This window comes from Lissotriton vulgaris, chromosome 7 (genome assembly GCF_964263255.1).
Source record: "Lissotriton vulgaris chromosome 7, aLisVul1.2, whole genome shotgun sequence".
NCBI lineage: Eukaryota > Metazoa > Chordata > Amphibia > Caudata > Salamandridae > Lissotriton > Lissotriton vulgaris.
Window position 1 is genome coordinate 1,741,101,758 of NC_141695.1, and position 15,820 is coordinate 1,741,117,577.

The 15,820-nt window shown below is 42.2% G+C and overlaps 1 protein-coding gene across 1 annotated transcript in view; it reads right to left on the bottom strand.

Annotated features, from left to right (window-relative positions):
• The window catches only part of LOC147706543 (alpha-2-macroglobulin-like protein 1), a 96,613-nt gene that overhangs the window by 59,639 nt on the left and 21,154 nt on the right, over positions 1-15,820 (bottom strand). The window contains exons 5-8 of the mRNA XM_086929629.1: positions 13,393-13,514; positions 12,903-12,954; positions 10,158-10,232; positions 7,193-7,369 (exon numbers count right to left, since the gene is read on the bottom strand). Of these exons, the coding sequence (XP_086785755.1) occupies positions 7,193-7,369; positions 10,158-10,232; positions 12,903-12,954; positions 13,393-13,514 (426 nt within the window). The remainder of the gene's footprint in view (positions 1-7,192; positions 7,370-10,157; positions 10,233-12,902; positions 12,955-13,392; positions 13,515-15,820) is intronic.

The window sequence follows — 15,820 nt, forward strand, 5'->3', positions numbered from 1 at the left end:
CTTCTCTCCAAACAGTCTCAGATATGCTATCAGCAGAACAAGCAGTGGCACATTCATTAACATCATCGATGTTGAACACAACGTCAGAATCACACTGTTCACACCAAATAGCATTAATTAACGGTAACCTGGACATACAATCAGCGTGTACGTTAAGACGACCAGGAATATACTCTACAACACACTGAAATTCTTGTAGTTTTGCTGCAAGACGGGCTAGACGTGCAGTTAACGTTCTACCGCCACCAGCTGCCAACATGTTTATCAAGGGCTTATGATCAGTTCTTAAACGGAATCTGGTTCCCCAAATAAATTGCCTAAAATGTTCACAGGCCCAGGTGCATGCTAAGAGTTCCTTTTCTATTGTAGAATAGTTATATTCAGCACCACGTAGTGTCCTAGAAGCATATGAGACCACACATTCATCCCCTTTGTCTTTCTGGATTAAGACAGCACCCAAACCCACATTGCTTGCATCCACACAAACTATGCATTCATTACCCAAAGTGAATGGTTTAAGAAACGGGGCATTTGCTACTTCTTGTTTCATCAAATCGAAAGCCAGTTGTTGTTCGTGACCCCAAACAAACTTAATATCTTTCTTTAGCAGAGATCTTAATGGATGTACCTTTGATGCATAACCCTGGACAAACTTACTGTAGAATTCAGTTAAGCCCAGGAAGGACACCAGTTGTTCTTTATTCAACGGTGCTGGTGCCTTTAAAATACTCTGTATATGATTGAATTTGGGCTTTATACCTTCTGAGGATATTTCGTGACCCAGGTATTCGACCTTGTTTTGCCTAAACTTGCATTTTGATAATTTTAAAGTTAGACCTTTCTCTTGGACACATTTTAAAACATTTTCTAAATTAACATCATGTTCTTCATAACTTTTCCCGTAAATAAGAATATCGTCTTGAAAGGCGATGGCACCAAGACAACCCTCTAGAACAGTCTTCATTAGTCTTTGGAAGACCGAAGCCGCACTGGCTAGGCCGAAAGGCATCCTGCAATACTGGAACATGCCTTCAGGCGTAATAAATGTCGTCAAAAACTTTGACTCTTCATGGAGCAACACTTGGTGGTATGCACTAGTTAGATCTAGAGTTGAGAACACAGTAGCTCCCGATAAAGTGGAGATGAGTTCATGGATATGGGGTAAGGGGTGTCTATCAATCCAAATTTCCTTATTTAAACTCCGAAGGTCAACACATAAACGGAGTTCGCCGTTACTTTTGAGGGACAAAACTACTGGCGAAACCCACGGAGAGGATTCTACTGGTTCAATGATTTTCTTGTCAACTAAATCTGCTAAAATTCCCTTTAATTTTTCACGGTAGGCTAAAGGGACGTTCCTTACTCTGTGTCTGATGGGAATAGCTGAATCTTTAAGTATTATACGGTGTTTGAAATTTGTGAAGGTTCCCAAACTGTCCGAAAAAATAGATGAAAATTTTTGCTTCAACTGAAGGATGAAGTCATTTTCAGGAGGAACAACATAGACAGGGGGTGATGCATTTGGGTCAAGCTTAATGCCAAGGTCATGTTGGTGAGGCCAACATAACAGTGACGCACCCTTAGATGAAACATAAACTTTCCCTTTTATGGTCCTGTCTTTGAACTTAATGTCTGCCCACATGTAACCTTCCATGTCAATCTTCTTACCAGTATACCCACCTGGATTTACGTCAGGTGGTAGTAACTTAGTAGAAGGCCAGTGGCGATCAAAAACATTTTTGCCAATTAAAGTGTACCAAGCACAGGAATCTATTAGCATAGAAATATCCTTACCATTAATACTGATGATATCAGAGGGAAACCCTTCACATTTTGTGTCACTTACACATAACAACGTGTTAATTTCAGAAGGTTGTTCGACATCTTCACAATCTTCATAGGACAAAAAGTTAACTTTTTGAGGAGACTTACACATTTTACTGAAGTGCCCAGATTTTTTACACTTGACACAAATTTTGTTCCACGCAGGACAACCTCTATAATTGCCTACGTGGTCATTTGCCCCACATCTATAACAAATAATTTGACTTTTCCTAATAGGAAATCTATTCTCCCTTCCTGCAAAATCTTTTCTGAAAGGGACGGGAGTTTTCTTAAAATTATTGACGTTTTTGACCAAAGAAACTTCAGGAATGACCACTTTACTTTTAACATCCTGGTTTCTAATTTCATTTACAAATAGTTCAGACTGTTCGATGCCCTTTGCAATGTTCAAAACAGCACTGAGAGAAGAATCCGTCCCCATCCAGAGACGTTCTTGAATTTTTTTACTTTTAGTGCGCATCATAATTTGATCTCTAAGGACCTGGTCAAAATTTTTAGTTTCAAAAGCACAGGATCCAGCCTTGACCAGGTCCAAGCTTAAACTGAAACCAGAGCAGCAGTGATGCAAGTGATGGAAAAGAGGAGAAAGGAGGGAACTTCTTTGATGAGGAGGGCAATCACCTCCCAAAGTTCAACGCAGGATGAAAAGGGTAGTTCAAACATCTAAACTAAGGAACAATGCCCTATTCAGTTGACTAATACGTTCTCAAGAATCCATGGAGATTCAGGGAACCAGCGATCATTCTAAATTACAGCCATGAACAACCAACTAGAAGAGGTCTGCCTATCAGCCTTCTTCAAAAAGCTTATGCAGCAGTCATACATGAGGAAAACATCCAGAAAGGCTCCGGGATCTATAGAATAGGACTCAGAGGATCAATCCCTTTCACCAAGTGGAAAGAAAAAAATACAAGCCCTTTAAAGTTTTAGGAACAGGAACATTTCAATATCAACTTCTAGTCTTGATCACAACTACAGTGAACTGTAAAAATAGTTGGGGTAGAAGGGTTTTGGGGTATATGTTAAACCAACAGTAGAAGTTGATCTTTTCCACCTTAAAAACTACCCAGCCCCAACAAGTATCAAAAGCTACTACAACAGGTTACGTGATAGGATAGGCAAAACAGAAGCAGCAGAAAATAGACTGCACCTAGCTGCCGCCACCAGGGGTGCAAACCTAGGGCCATATTCACAAGAACGTGCAATATTTGTCGGCAGAAAAGTTAACCCTGATTAATATCCCCTTGTTAGCGGGGTATTTTCAAGCCCGCTGTAAATGGTGATAGTAACAGGGAAGCGGTGTAAAAACCCACGTACTAATCATCATGATGGAGCATTGAAATCCTGCGTTAGCCGTCAATACTTTGTGAATGGCCGATATTCGGCTGTAAAGTCCCAGAATCCCTACTGTTAGCTCCCGGCCCAACCCTGCCTCTGCTGGAAGCCAGGTGTCACTGTGAGACTGGCGGCATGGTGACCGCAGCAATCAGCTTCTTTGAAGTCTGACCATTTGTTTTAATCAAAAATACTGTCATTTTAGTGGTGCTAACTTAGGCAGACACCTTGGAATATCTGCATCTTAAAAGGCTCCTGGCAGTGTTCCCTTCCATGTTGCATTTAGTCATCCTGCTTAACACCAGCAAAAGGCAGGTATAAAATCTCTGGTGCTACTGCGGGTTATCTCCTGTTTTTGCATCGCTTCGCAGATCTGGCAGTTCGTTGTGAATGTAGTGTTGTGGTTTTCTCGTGTGTTTTTGCACGGGAACGCCTACTCTGCATCTCATTAGTGTTAGTTGATGGTGTCCACCATGGAGATAAATTTGGGGGCAGTTATCGCGGGAATACTGGTGTTGTCTGCAGTTTGCACCAGCTTGTGAATGGGGTGTTAGTTCTATCACCACATTTGATGCGTTAAATTGGGGATAATTCTGCGATGAATCCTTGTGAATATGCCCCCTAGTGTTTCCAAAGTTAGGAACAGGATGACGTGGCAGACGGAAAAAATGCCCATGCTGTCTCAGTTAGTGTATTCATTATTTTATGAAGGGGCACCCAAGGCATCTGAGAGCTGCTTCACCCTTACTTTGGAAGGAGGAACCACCCCTAAGGCCTCTGATATGATTGCTGCCTTGGGATACTGTCCAGAATTTCGTCTGTAGAAGGATCAAAAAGCCTTGACCATCAAATGATATTCTGCTCTCAAGTTCTATTCATGAAAGTTTGTTTTTCACCCACCTTTCTCTCAGACCAAAACTCTCAGGTGCTACACCTCTGACTACTGTGTTGGCATGGTCAATGGCTGTAGTAAGTCAGAGAAGGTTAGCTTGTGTGGAATGGCACCATTTATTCCCAATTTATTCAGAAAGGATTTAGTTCATGATATTGTGTTTGATCAAACTTTCTTCCGCGATATTCCAGACTACAACCCGGAAAACCCCACATGAGCTGCAAAAGTAGCTGTGCCCTTTCAGATAAGTTTATCCTTGTAGCCTTGTCTGCCTGGCTGGGGGCCCATTCTGCATTATTAGGCATGCCCAAGAACCAATGTGTTTATCATTGTTGAAACAGTGGAGATGTGAGGAAGGATATTCAGAGCGGTTCATTGCACTTGTCCCACTGGCAACATTATTGTGTTGTGCCCTGAAATTTCTCTTGGTTCATTATTGTCTGGGTGATTTGATTTCCATACAGGAGGAGCACAGTGTACAACATGAGTAAAATATCACTTAAGATCAGGCAAAACCGACTGCACAGCAACTCCAGAGGCCTTTTTAGGATAAACCTATTCCAGAGTTTCATTCAAGCATTCAAAAGAAGGTTCCAAAGTTCAGTACTTTGGCTAGTTAAAGCTTCAAAACACTCCACCAACACTGTGTGATTGAGATGCTTTCAGGGTCCTTATTCTGCGTTTCACAGATCAAGAAGGTGTTCTGTAAAGATGATGAACAACCATAAAACCTTGATGAAGGGTCATAGAAAAATAATGAGTTGGATTTCTTAGATATGGATCAGTTAAACCAGCCTGGAATGATCAGTCATGAATGCAACCCCAACTGCAACAGAAAAACCTGGCTGCAACTGGCCGCATGGTCAAGCCTCATTGCACAAAGAGTACCATCCCTTGGTTATGGGCTGGCGTGAGGGTCAGGTGGACCCTATGATGCAGCACTCAAAATGCCAGGCGACTGCAAGAGTATGTTGAACTTAGAACTTCGGATGACCACGCACTTCCAGGTCATTACAAACACTGTCGCCAATCTTGCACGTTCGTGTGACTTCCGCTGTATTCCAGGCTTTGCATTCTTACTTTTCTTCCACTGAACTAGTAAGACTAACACAACTGAAAAAAAAGATTTATGGAGAAAAAAACCTGGACTGGAAATAGTGACCATAAATAAGTAAAGTGAATTGTCAGGGCATACCTGTAAGTGCAAACAACATCTGTAATGGAACCTCAAGAACATGACTGTCAGCCCACAAATTCTGCAGAACTATTCAACATCTGCACCCATGACCACATAAACCTTCCCTGAAAGCTCACCACTGGTCTTCAGTAGAAGGTAGATACCAATTCACAGGTCTGTGCACCATTCATAAAGCCTCCTGAGAGAAAGGCCAAGAATAACTGCAGCAACTGGCTCTACACTGTAACCCAACAGAAACAGAAGAATATTGTCAACCTTTGATCCGAACAAACAGTGTGCGCTTATGAAGGTGAAGAACAGTGGTACATCTCAGGGAGTACCGGGCCCTAGATTTTGGAATGCCTGCAATTCCTCCTTGAGAACTGAACCTAATCATGTACAATTTAAGAAACCCCTATTGAGACTCACTTAATAATTGAACTCTCAGATCAGTGGCTACAACAAAAAACAATGGATAAAGGCTCTTCCCTTTTGAATGGACTCTAATCTCTTCATTACAACATAAGTTGTCAGATCCTCTAGCACTCATATGTAGTTAGAAAAATGAAACAGCGCTTTATAAAACGAATAAATAAATAAACACAGGATTCATGCTTTGATTTCTCATGTGGCTGGAATGGACTTGTGGTAAAGAGAATTTATGCATTTATATATTTAACTTATAAAGCGCGCTGTCACCTTGCAGGCATCCTGGCGCTAGGCATCTCAGAGGACAGAAAAGAAATGTGTTGGATACAAGACAGACGACTATGTCTTGGGGAACAACCAGGTTTTCAAACTCCTTCTAAACGAGAGGAGCTCCTTGATTTGTCTGATCTCCCACGGGAGTTCATTCCAAAGTTTGGCCGATGCCACTCCAAAAGATCTACCACCCGACCTGACTTTTCTAACCCTCGGTACCTTCACCAGTCTCGCTGATGAGGAGCGAAGCCTTCTCATCGGGACATACCAATCAAATTTTTTCCGCGTGAGCGCAGGACCCAGCCCATGAAGGGCTTTGAAAACAAGGCAGAGAGACTTGAACTGAACTCTCTGTCTCAAAGGGAGCAAGCGCAATTCTGCCAAGGCCGCGGATGAGGAGGACCTTCTGGGTAGTCCTAGAACTAACTTGGCCGCCGCTGACTGGATCCTCTGAAGTCTATCCAAAAGGAACTTCGGAGAGTCAAGCAGCAGGGCATTACAATAGTCCAGCCTACTGAGAAGGATGTATGACGTTAGCACGCATACTAATACCACGCATACCTTTACAACGCGGTATTTACAACGAATACCGTTACAACGCATAGCGCTTTGAGGTGCTGGATAGTGGTAAGTATAATTTTATATTCCAACTCCAGTCCCCGTGGACACTAGGGAAGGTGTTGGATATAAAATTAAACTTATTCCCTATCCTAGAGCGCCCCCCAGCGCAATGCGTTGTAATGGTATGCGAGGTAATGCCTGCGTTGTAATGGTAGTGCGTTGTAAAAAATGCGTGCTAAACGTTGTATACCTACTGAGAATCATACTACTTGCCACTAGCGCACGCGCCTGAGGGGGCAGCAAAGGAAAGAAAAATTTTCCGCAAGGATCTGATGATCGCAAAAACAGCAGGCCGCCGTTTTTGTAACAGTGTCTTGATTGTTGTGCTGTTGTATTAGAGCAGGTGTGGTCTTGAATGAATAAGGAGCTTTGTGGAGTGACTGTTAAGGTTCTCCTGGAAAGATAACAGTGCAAAATTCACTTCCGAACTATATGGAATGAAATCAAAGTGGGATAAATAGAACTAATTATAGAGAGCGAAGACACAGGAAAAGATGACCCAGAGAGTGATATCACTGGAAGTGGTGTTACATGGAATACCATCATAATACATAAGGTCCCTTGTAGTGAAGTCACAGGAAATGGTGTTAAAGGAAGCCGCAGGTCACTCTGTCACTTACCTGAAATCAAGAAGTCATTGGCCTTGGCTTTGGTTTCATCTGTCATTTGGCCGGTGTTCTTCAAGTACTGAAGGATGACGATGTTGGGAGCAAACTTGATCATGTTTTGCTCTCCGCAGCCAGAGGGCCTAGCCAGGAGCTTGTCAATGTTGTTCAAGGCCGTCCCCATAATGTCACCTGGGAACAGCGGGAGCAGCACGTGAAAAGGGGAAAAGAAGGATGGGCACATAGAAAATCGACGTTCTGTTCTACAGATAACAACCTTTTCAGGATTGTATGTAAAAAGTCCAATGGACCGCAAGATTTCTATAACTCATGTCCTCTCCAACATTAAAGCCATCTGTTCTGGGGTGCTTACCTTGATACACAACAAGTCCTAAGGCTAAAACAGCCAATGGATAGCAAATTCTTTGTCTGCCCACTCGCCTGTTCCATTTTTTCGTCATCCATTTCTCTTAACCCAATCTCTTTATTTATATTTATATATTGCCTCTCTGAGACCCTTTGCCCTTCATCCTTTTCCTTGTATGTTTCTCTCTCCATCTCCCTTTATCATGCACTCTTAATATGTTCTTTTCTGTGACCGGTTCTCATACCTCCTCCCTTTCTTTCCAGCTCTTTCTCACATGTGCTCTCTCACTTCCCCCCATTCTTTTTTCCCATTGTATTTCCCCTCTTGAATTTCTTTTTTCCTCCCTCTTTTTTCTGTTGGGTCCTGTCATGTCCCTTCTCAAAAGTCCACTTTCATTCTAACAAACAATTTAATTTCCACTTCAAACTTTAAGCTCAAATTCAAGAACCTTGGGAAAACGTGGTTTAGAATCCACAAGCTCACATCGACTCACCACAGTAGCATCCTTCACTGGGCCCTAAAGTGAAGTACCACAACTCAAAATCTTTGAAGGCATACTTAATGCTTACGGAAATGGCAAGGCAGGGAGCTTTGTCCTTTTTAATCCTAGTGTGACCTCTGACTCTGTACACCATCTATCTGAATTAGCAGGAAGTTCCTTCTCTACTGGTTTGCCTCCACCCTACCACCCAACCTCAGTAGCACAAACTTTTTCCCTCCATGACAAATTTGTATCAGGTTTTGCCCGTAGTCCTCCCAACATGTCTACTATAATTGTTACTTTGCAGCACAATCTTCCTCCACCAATTCCAGATAAAGAAAACTTTAGACCAGAACCTTCTCTATCATCAAATGGTTATTTCACACATTTTACCTTTACAGCAGCAGCATGAAAGCCCACTATCAACACTCAGACCCTTTGGTGAAAGTCATCACATCCTTAGTACCTAAAAACCTACTCAAACTAAACCACTCTCAAAAAGGATTGGTCTTATTTAATAATAAACTCACATCAACAGCACCACCAGCTAAACTCCTTACTATAAAATGTCAAAGAATCTCCAATAGTGTATGGTCAACAGCTCAGGGGTTCACCAGAACTCCTAAAGGACAATGAAACCCAGAATAGGTCATCAAACAACACCCTCCACTCTTACTCCCATGTACTTGAAGACAACAGCACATTCATAACGCACTGGGCTATTCATAGTTGTGACTGCTACTGTCAACATCTGCCTCCTTAATTGTGGTACCTCCACTGCTACAGGCCTACCACAACACCAAATCTTTCACCTATTCATGGTTGAGAAAATAACAGTTACCTTAGAGTCAAAACCTTTGGGCCCGATTCACAGAACTCACTTAAGACAAAATCCTAAACGTACTACCATTTTGGTATTCACAGAAGGTACTTTCTCATTTCGGTATTCACAGAAGTTAGGAGTCCTAACTTGCCTTCTATGAATACTGAAAGTCTTCAAGTTAGGATTTTTCTCAGTTTAGGATTCCTAAAGTTAGGAGTCCTAACTTTACTACTCCTAAACTGAGAAAAATCCTGACTTTAAGACTTTCGGTACTCACAGAAGGCATTTAGGAGTCCTAAAGTTAGGAGTCCTAACTTCTGTGAATACCAAAATGAGTTAGTGCCTTCCGTGAATACCAAAATGGTAGTACGTTTAGGATTTTGTCTTAAGTTAGTTCTGTGAATCGGGCCCTTTGATCCTGAACGTCTCCACTGCATCCGGGTAACACCTGGATCACTTTCAAAGGTATCCAACACACCATCAAATGCATCACTGCAACACATTGTATGTACTGTACAGCACAAACACTTGGAAAAGTTGGAAAGTATGTCTAGGAGTAGTATTTTATACTGGGAAGGTAGCCTTCCTGTAAAAAACATATGCACCATCGCCTTTAAACTCTTGCACTGTAGTGCAATGCTGCCTAAAATGTCCCAACACGGGGACTAGAGAATCCGCACCGTATCTTAGTATAAATTGCTGTTCTGTCTGCTCACTTCCTTTGACTCAATGCAGAGCAGCAACTGTTGCACTGCTGTGCGCCATTGTGTCAAATGTAAGTAAATCTGGTGCTTGGTCTGTCTCTCACTTGACCATCCACTAACACTCCTAGAAGTTTGTGTTGTTCCTCTTAAATGACGCTGGAAACAATCTTAAGACTTCTCAGACTTTTCTTTCCAACTAATCTGAAAACGTTGTAATTGAATGCTAGTTTCTGAAGGAACTGAAGCTCTTAAACTGTTTTATGTGGCCATTCCAACCTCTAATTCAGCCCCTAGTAATTACAAAATTGTGTATCAAAGGAACTTGATTTAGAACTTAGATGGTTGAGATGTTGTGCAATCCTTGATTCTTAATAGTTTCTGCATTGTTCCTGAACACACGAGTCCAACAAGCCTCCCATCTACTTTCCAATGTTCCTCTGACTAAGGCTCTAAGATGATCCTAAGAGAATTTGTTGATGTCTTAGAGCAAAGCTCTTCTCTACTTCGAAGGGAGCTGGATCTTAGTTGGGTTTGCTGTTTTACTCTGTCCCTATGTCCGATGAAGCTTCCAGACGCGGAGACCTGAGGAGCTTGCGGTTACTCACCTACTACAGTGACCTCGGCTCTCTCTGAGTTGGGCACTGCATGAGAAGGGAGCTTCAGTGATATCTTCTCAGAAGCTGCAAAGATTCAGAAAATGTAAATAAGTAAGAAATAAGGATAGAGATATCACTTGAGATTTGTCTTCAATCTATAGTCTAGTTGGCTCATGTTTTGAGAAATTAATCACCTCGGATGATCCATTCTAAGGCACCATTCATTCATGGCTAATGTCCTCAAAAAATCAATGCTGGGATTTACTTCTGGGCCTACATGACATTTGCTACTCCGGCATTATCTTTTGTGATTTCAGTAATTTTGCATCAGTCTTATTCAGCGAAATTACGAATATTATGCTATTATGACACGTTGCATAATTATACAGCGTTCACAGTAAAAAATGTACTTCAAGAGCATGGAATCAATGCGATCAACAGAATATAAAAGGACTCTTCTGCCATTTTGTTCAGTGCAGAATGTGTCCTCATGGAAGCCAAAACGCAATTCCTGCAAAAATACAGCACTGAATGCAGTTTTTTAAATTTCACATAATTAATTGCAATTTCACCAACAGCCTGATTCATCAATCATATTTGCGCTCGCAAAGGGCCAGATTCTGAGAATCTGGCCCTTTGCGAATGAAATTTTTGCATTTCGGATTCATCATCCCAAATGCAAAAATCGCTATTTAGAAACTCGCAAATTTGTGAGGAATAGCATTTAAGGAATCTCTATTAGAGATTCCTTAAATGCTATTCTTGAAACATTTTAAAATTGCAAAATCGCAAATTTCGGACGCTATTTACCGTGAGGTCAAACCTCGTGGTAAATAGCGAAAACTTAGAAAAATGCTTTTAAAAGTATTTTTCTAAGTTGCGTGTTATACACACACATGTCCTTAGGACATGTGTGTGCACAACACCTGTTGAAATGTGCATTTAAGGGGTGCTACAGGGTGTCCTTTGGACACCCCTGGCACCCTTCAAATTGCTATCTTATTTGCGATTAGCAAATTGCTAATCGCAAATAAGGAATACTCCCCATTCATTCCTATGGGCCTTTTGGCCCATAGGAATGAATGGGGAGTTATTCCTTATTTGCGATTAGCAATTTGCTAATCGCAAATAAGGAATCTGTAGGAATCGCATTTAATTTTGCGATTCCTACATGAATCCCGTTTTGCGAGTCTGTAATAGCGATTCCTTATGAATCGCTATTTAAGACTCGCAAAACGGGTCTTTCATGAATCTGGCCGCTAGTTTTTCCAACATTACGTGCAATTATCCAAATGCAGTTCAGATCTTCAAGTCTCTGTCATAAACTTTCCATCCTCTACTGCACCCATCTCTTAACCATTTCCTATAAAGTGCCTCTTGTCAGCCTGAAAATTGCCCCCTTTGCCAGATATATCATGTTCTCTTTAGAACTATGATGGTTTTGAAACTTTTCATCACTACAACTGCTATCAAATATTAAATACACCGAATATCTGCCCATTCATATTATTCCATGCAGTCAAAGCATTGTTAAATGACCTTGTCTTACTATATATGATTATTGAAACAGACTGCTAGTGGGGCTTCCTCACTACACACCTGCCTCCCAGGATCTAGTTTTAAGCTTTGCTCCCAGGCACACTCCTATCTCGTCCTATTGCCACCAGGCTCTCCCCAAGAAGGGGTCCCTTTACAAGTTACTAACCATATATTTAAATTTACTCATGCATCCAACTCCTTTCTACCACTCTGACTCTCTAAAACTTTACCTGCATCCTAAGATCTGCAAATCAAACTCTTCTAGCTCCACTTACTTTTCCCTGAGGTAACTCTAGATACTGGCCCCTCCTCCTACTCGCGTCCTTCCTCTGGAACTCACTTGGTCCAATCTTCCGGGTCATCCATGCAGCAATTTAAAATGCCACCTCCTCTTACCCACAATACACTGCAAACATTGTGCGGGTAATGGTTTTGCATTCATGTGTATGCCTGTCAGTATTTGCTCTATTTCTATGTATTCTTCAGCACTTGTGAATTCGTATTTCTGCCTGTATTCACTTTGTGGACTCTCAACATAGCTGTTCATTAATCACTCATCTGCCTAAAGTGCTATAAACATCACGGATGTATAGTAAAACCTTTCTCTTTCAATGGTTATGATGGGACATAAATAAATATTTGCATGTCCAATTCTCTGCCCACTTGTTAGATAGGAAGGAACATCGGATCTAAGGTGAGCTGTGGAGTGCAGTCCATTCACAAGTCATGGTTCAGATCCAATCCTCGGGCAGATGGGATTTATTGCAGCTATATAACATGTCTATTCACTGTCCCTTATTGGGGTCAAATCAATGCTGTGATCTATGGACAGTCCATTAGCTGGGACAGGATCAATTCGGGGCGGGAACTGAGATCTGGACACTGTCTCAATTTCTCTTCTTGGGATGTCAATAAAAGATGGACTCGATAACAACACGTGTGCAGTTGTGCGACTGAGCTTTGATTTATAACGACTGACTTTTTCACACCTGGATCATTGCCTGGTAAGTATTTTTCACTCAATAACATTTTCTGAGCGGTGAGCAGCATCCCTTGGTGAACCTATCAGACATTGACACCACCTGGTGATTCAATGGTAGTTTGTATCATCAGTTCACCATTAAACCAGCTGGCTCTGGACAGCAATTCTTATCAGTAAATAGGAACCTTTCACACACCTGATAGGCCACCCTAAGAAAACAAAAGTCCACCTACCACCATTACACATGAGGGAGCTGTGAGTCTTCTCCTCTGGGACGCCTTCAGCCTGCACACAGGACACACACAATCAGGAAGAGAGAGGGTCATATTAAACCAATGGACTAGAGACACAATCACTCCCAGTAATACTTTGTAAGCAGTGGTGGATTGCTCTTGTAAGGGGCATCCTGCCACATTGGTACCACTTACAGGCTACAGAGCTGAACCAAACAAGGTCGTCGGCCATGTCAACTAGCTTTTTAATATTTAAATGCTCATATGATATTTAGCATCTCTCTGCAGAGTTCATCTCAAGGAGAGAGGCAGGGTTTATACTCCTGAGCCATGGCCAGCCCTTATTACCAGTGAGGCTGCCAGCCATCTCCCAATCCAGTGGCACCCAAGCAACTTGCATTGGTGGGACATAGGCCAAATAGGAAGCCCGATGTGCACATACCTGTTTGTTTCCCCTAACTCGAGGCATCCATGTTGGTACTGGACTCACCTTCACAAGAAGGGCCTTCCTCAGCGTGTCTTTGCTTCCTTTCTCGGGGACGATGGACTTGCGCTCCCCACAGATTTTAGAGTCTGCAACAGCGTGGGCACTGACTGTGATGTTAATTTCACCTGAAGAGCACAAGTAGGACAAAAACATGTCAGCTGGGAAATACACAAATGCACTCAAAAGAGCTAACGCTTGGCAGCCATCTTTGAAAGAAGCCTGACAACCACAACAGCTACAGCTAGAGGTGGCCCTAATAATGGTCCTGAATCTCGCAAGTGTTGAGCCCACAAAGTGTGCTATGTCTAGCCCATGTCGTGCTCCAAACTGGGACCAGATCAACGATGCTGGGTTTTGCTGGATGGACATAATCATCAAAGAATTTGTGTAACAATCCCTATTCCTGCCCACCTATTCATCACCCGCTCAAATCCACCTTGAATTCGGATTGCAGAAACAAACGGTGGAGAGAAGAGGCGTATACATAAAAAATTGGCGGAAAATCAGAGATGCTGAGCATGGATCCTTAAATGCCCACCTCTGGACTGAACTGTCCATTAGAGATAACTCACCAGCAAGAAACTACCTAATGGAATCACCGGAAACCTTAGGATTAACAAACCTATGGGAGTCACCAACTGACTCTGGTACCTTCAAAAAAATGGTAAGTCACCAAGATGGTCTCATCTATTGAGGACAAAGCCACACTAGCCAAGAGAGCGCACAGATGGGTGGTGTTGAAAGGCTACACAGCTCTCAAACAACAACAGTATCTAAAAACGGGACTCACACAGATAACAAAAAACAAGTTCCTCAATATGCGCCTCGGCAAGATACCCATAACGCCTCACTTAGCACCCTGGAAAAGGGAAAACGCCGCAAATCGTTGCCGAATCTGTTCTTCTGGAAAAGAGGACCTCATACACATTATTTGCATCTGCACAAACCTTCTGGACATAAGACGTTCCCTACTTCGCCCCTTTGGAACCAGAAGGGCATAACAAGCTGCAGACAGGCTGTGATGCTTTGTTTTAATCCCGAAGAAACCCAGCTAAACTGCAGTATAACAACGTATTTTGACATAGTGGCTAGTAGACTAAAAGAAACAGCCACAGGGTCTACCAGAATCACTAGCCAAACCAAAACAACTGCAGGCACCTAGTCCCCCTAAGCTTAATGGACTGTATTAATCCAAATTTTGACTTTTAAAATTTTAATTACGTGAATCTACCCGCCCATTTTAAGCTTTATATTTTGCTATTGACTGCCTTTTATACAACTGTACGTTTCATTTGTCTAGAACATGTATCACTTAAATGGCTTCTGAAAGAAACTGCACAAGTATCTCATGTGTCCAGGAGAAATGCCCAATATGCTGGACCTTGAACAAGGGAAGGTTGAGTGGGTTTTGTCTGAACTACTGGGTGATCTCCCAGAAAAGTATATATTGATGAGGCTGGATAGATACTGAGGAGTTAAATTGTTTAGTCAGTGAAACTTCTAGCAGGCCTTGTTAAGAATTCTGCCCTGAACTGGAAGGAAATGTAGAGCTTTTCTGGTCTTGGATGTGCTTTGTCTTTTGCTTAAGCCATTGACAGGTCTGACCGCAATGGTTTGTGCTTTGCTGGTTTTCAATACAACAAAACCAGCCTTTAGGTAATTGTACTAACTCTGCCTCAAGTTAATGGCTGCACCAACCTTGAAGGGTTGTGCTTGAGGAATAGAAAGGCCATAATAGGCCTCAATTTAGCTATTGGATACAGACAACTGCTGACCGCTGCTCCCACCTGCTTGCATAATGTCATGCTGGCATCAAAAATGACATCTAGGCTTTGGAGACAGTATTGATGTTGTGTTAAAAAATAGTATGCAGAGGGAGGGACTGAGCTTGAAACTTTACTTTGTCTCAATGATGGTAACCTTGTTTTTGTACTGTTTAGTAGGCCTGGGCGGTAAATTCCGTTCTGCTCGCGGAATTTGCGGAATTTCACGTTCCGCGGAGAGTGCAAAATTGCCCCAAATTCTGCGTTCCGCAGAATTTTTTGCTTGTTTGCATTCTCAAAATGCGTGTTTGCAAGATGTTTCTCCCCGAGCACACAAAAAGATTGCGAACAGGAAAAAAGCATCGCAAACAAGCAATTCTGCATTTTTCGCAAAATTTCTGAGTGTTCGCGGAGATTTTTTACCGTTTCACGAAACTTTGCGTAGCGCGACTACGCAAATTCTGGCCACCCCTACTGTTTAGTTGGAGATCACTGTTATTCCTCCAGCCTTCGATTTTCTCGATGGTTCACTCCAGATATCTGACAGGTGAAGCATTGCTTGAACATTTTATATGGACCAGATTATCATCAGCAAACCCTACTAGCCTGTGCTTAAAATATGGAATGGAGGTGAAAGGTAGATCTTAAAGACCACATGACAGAGGGAG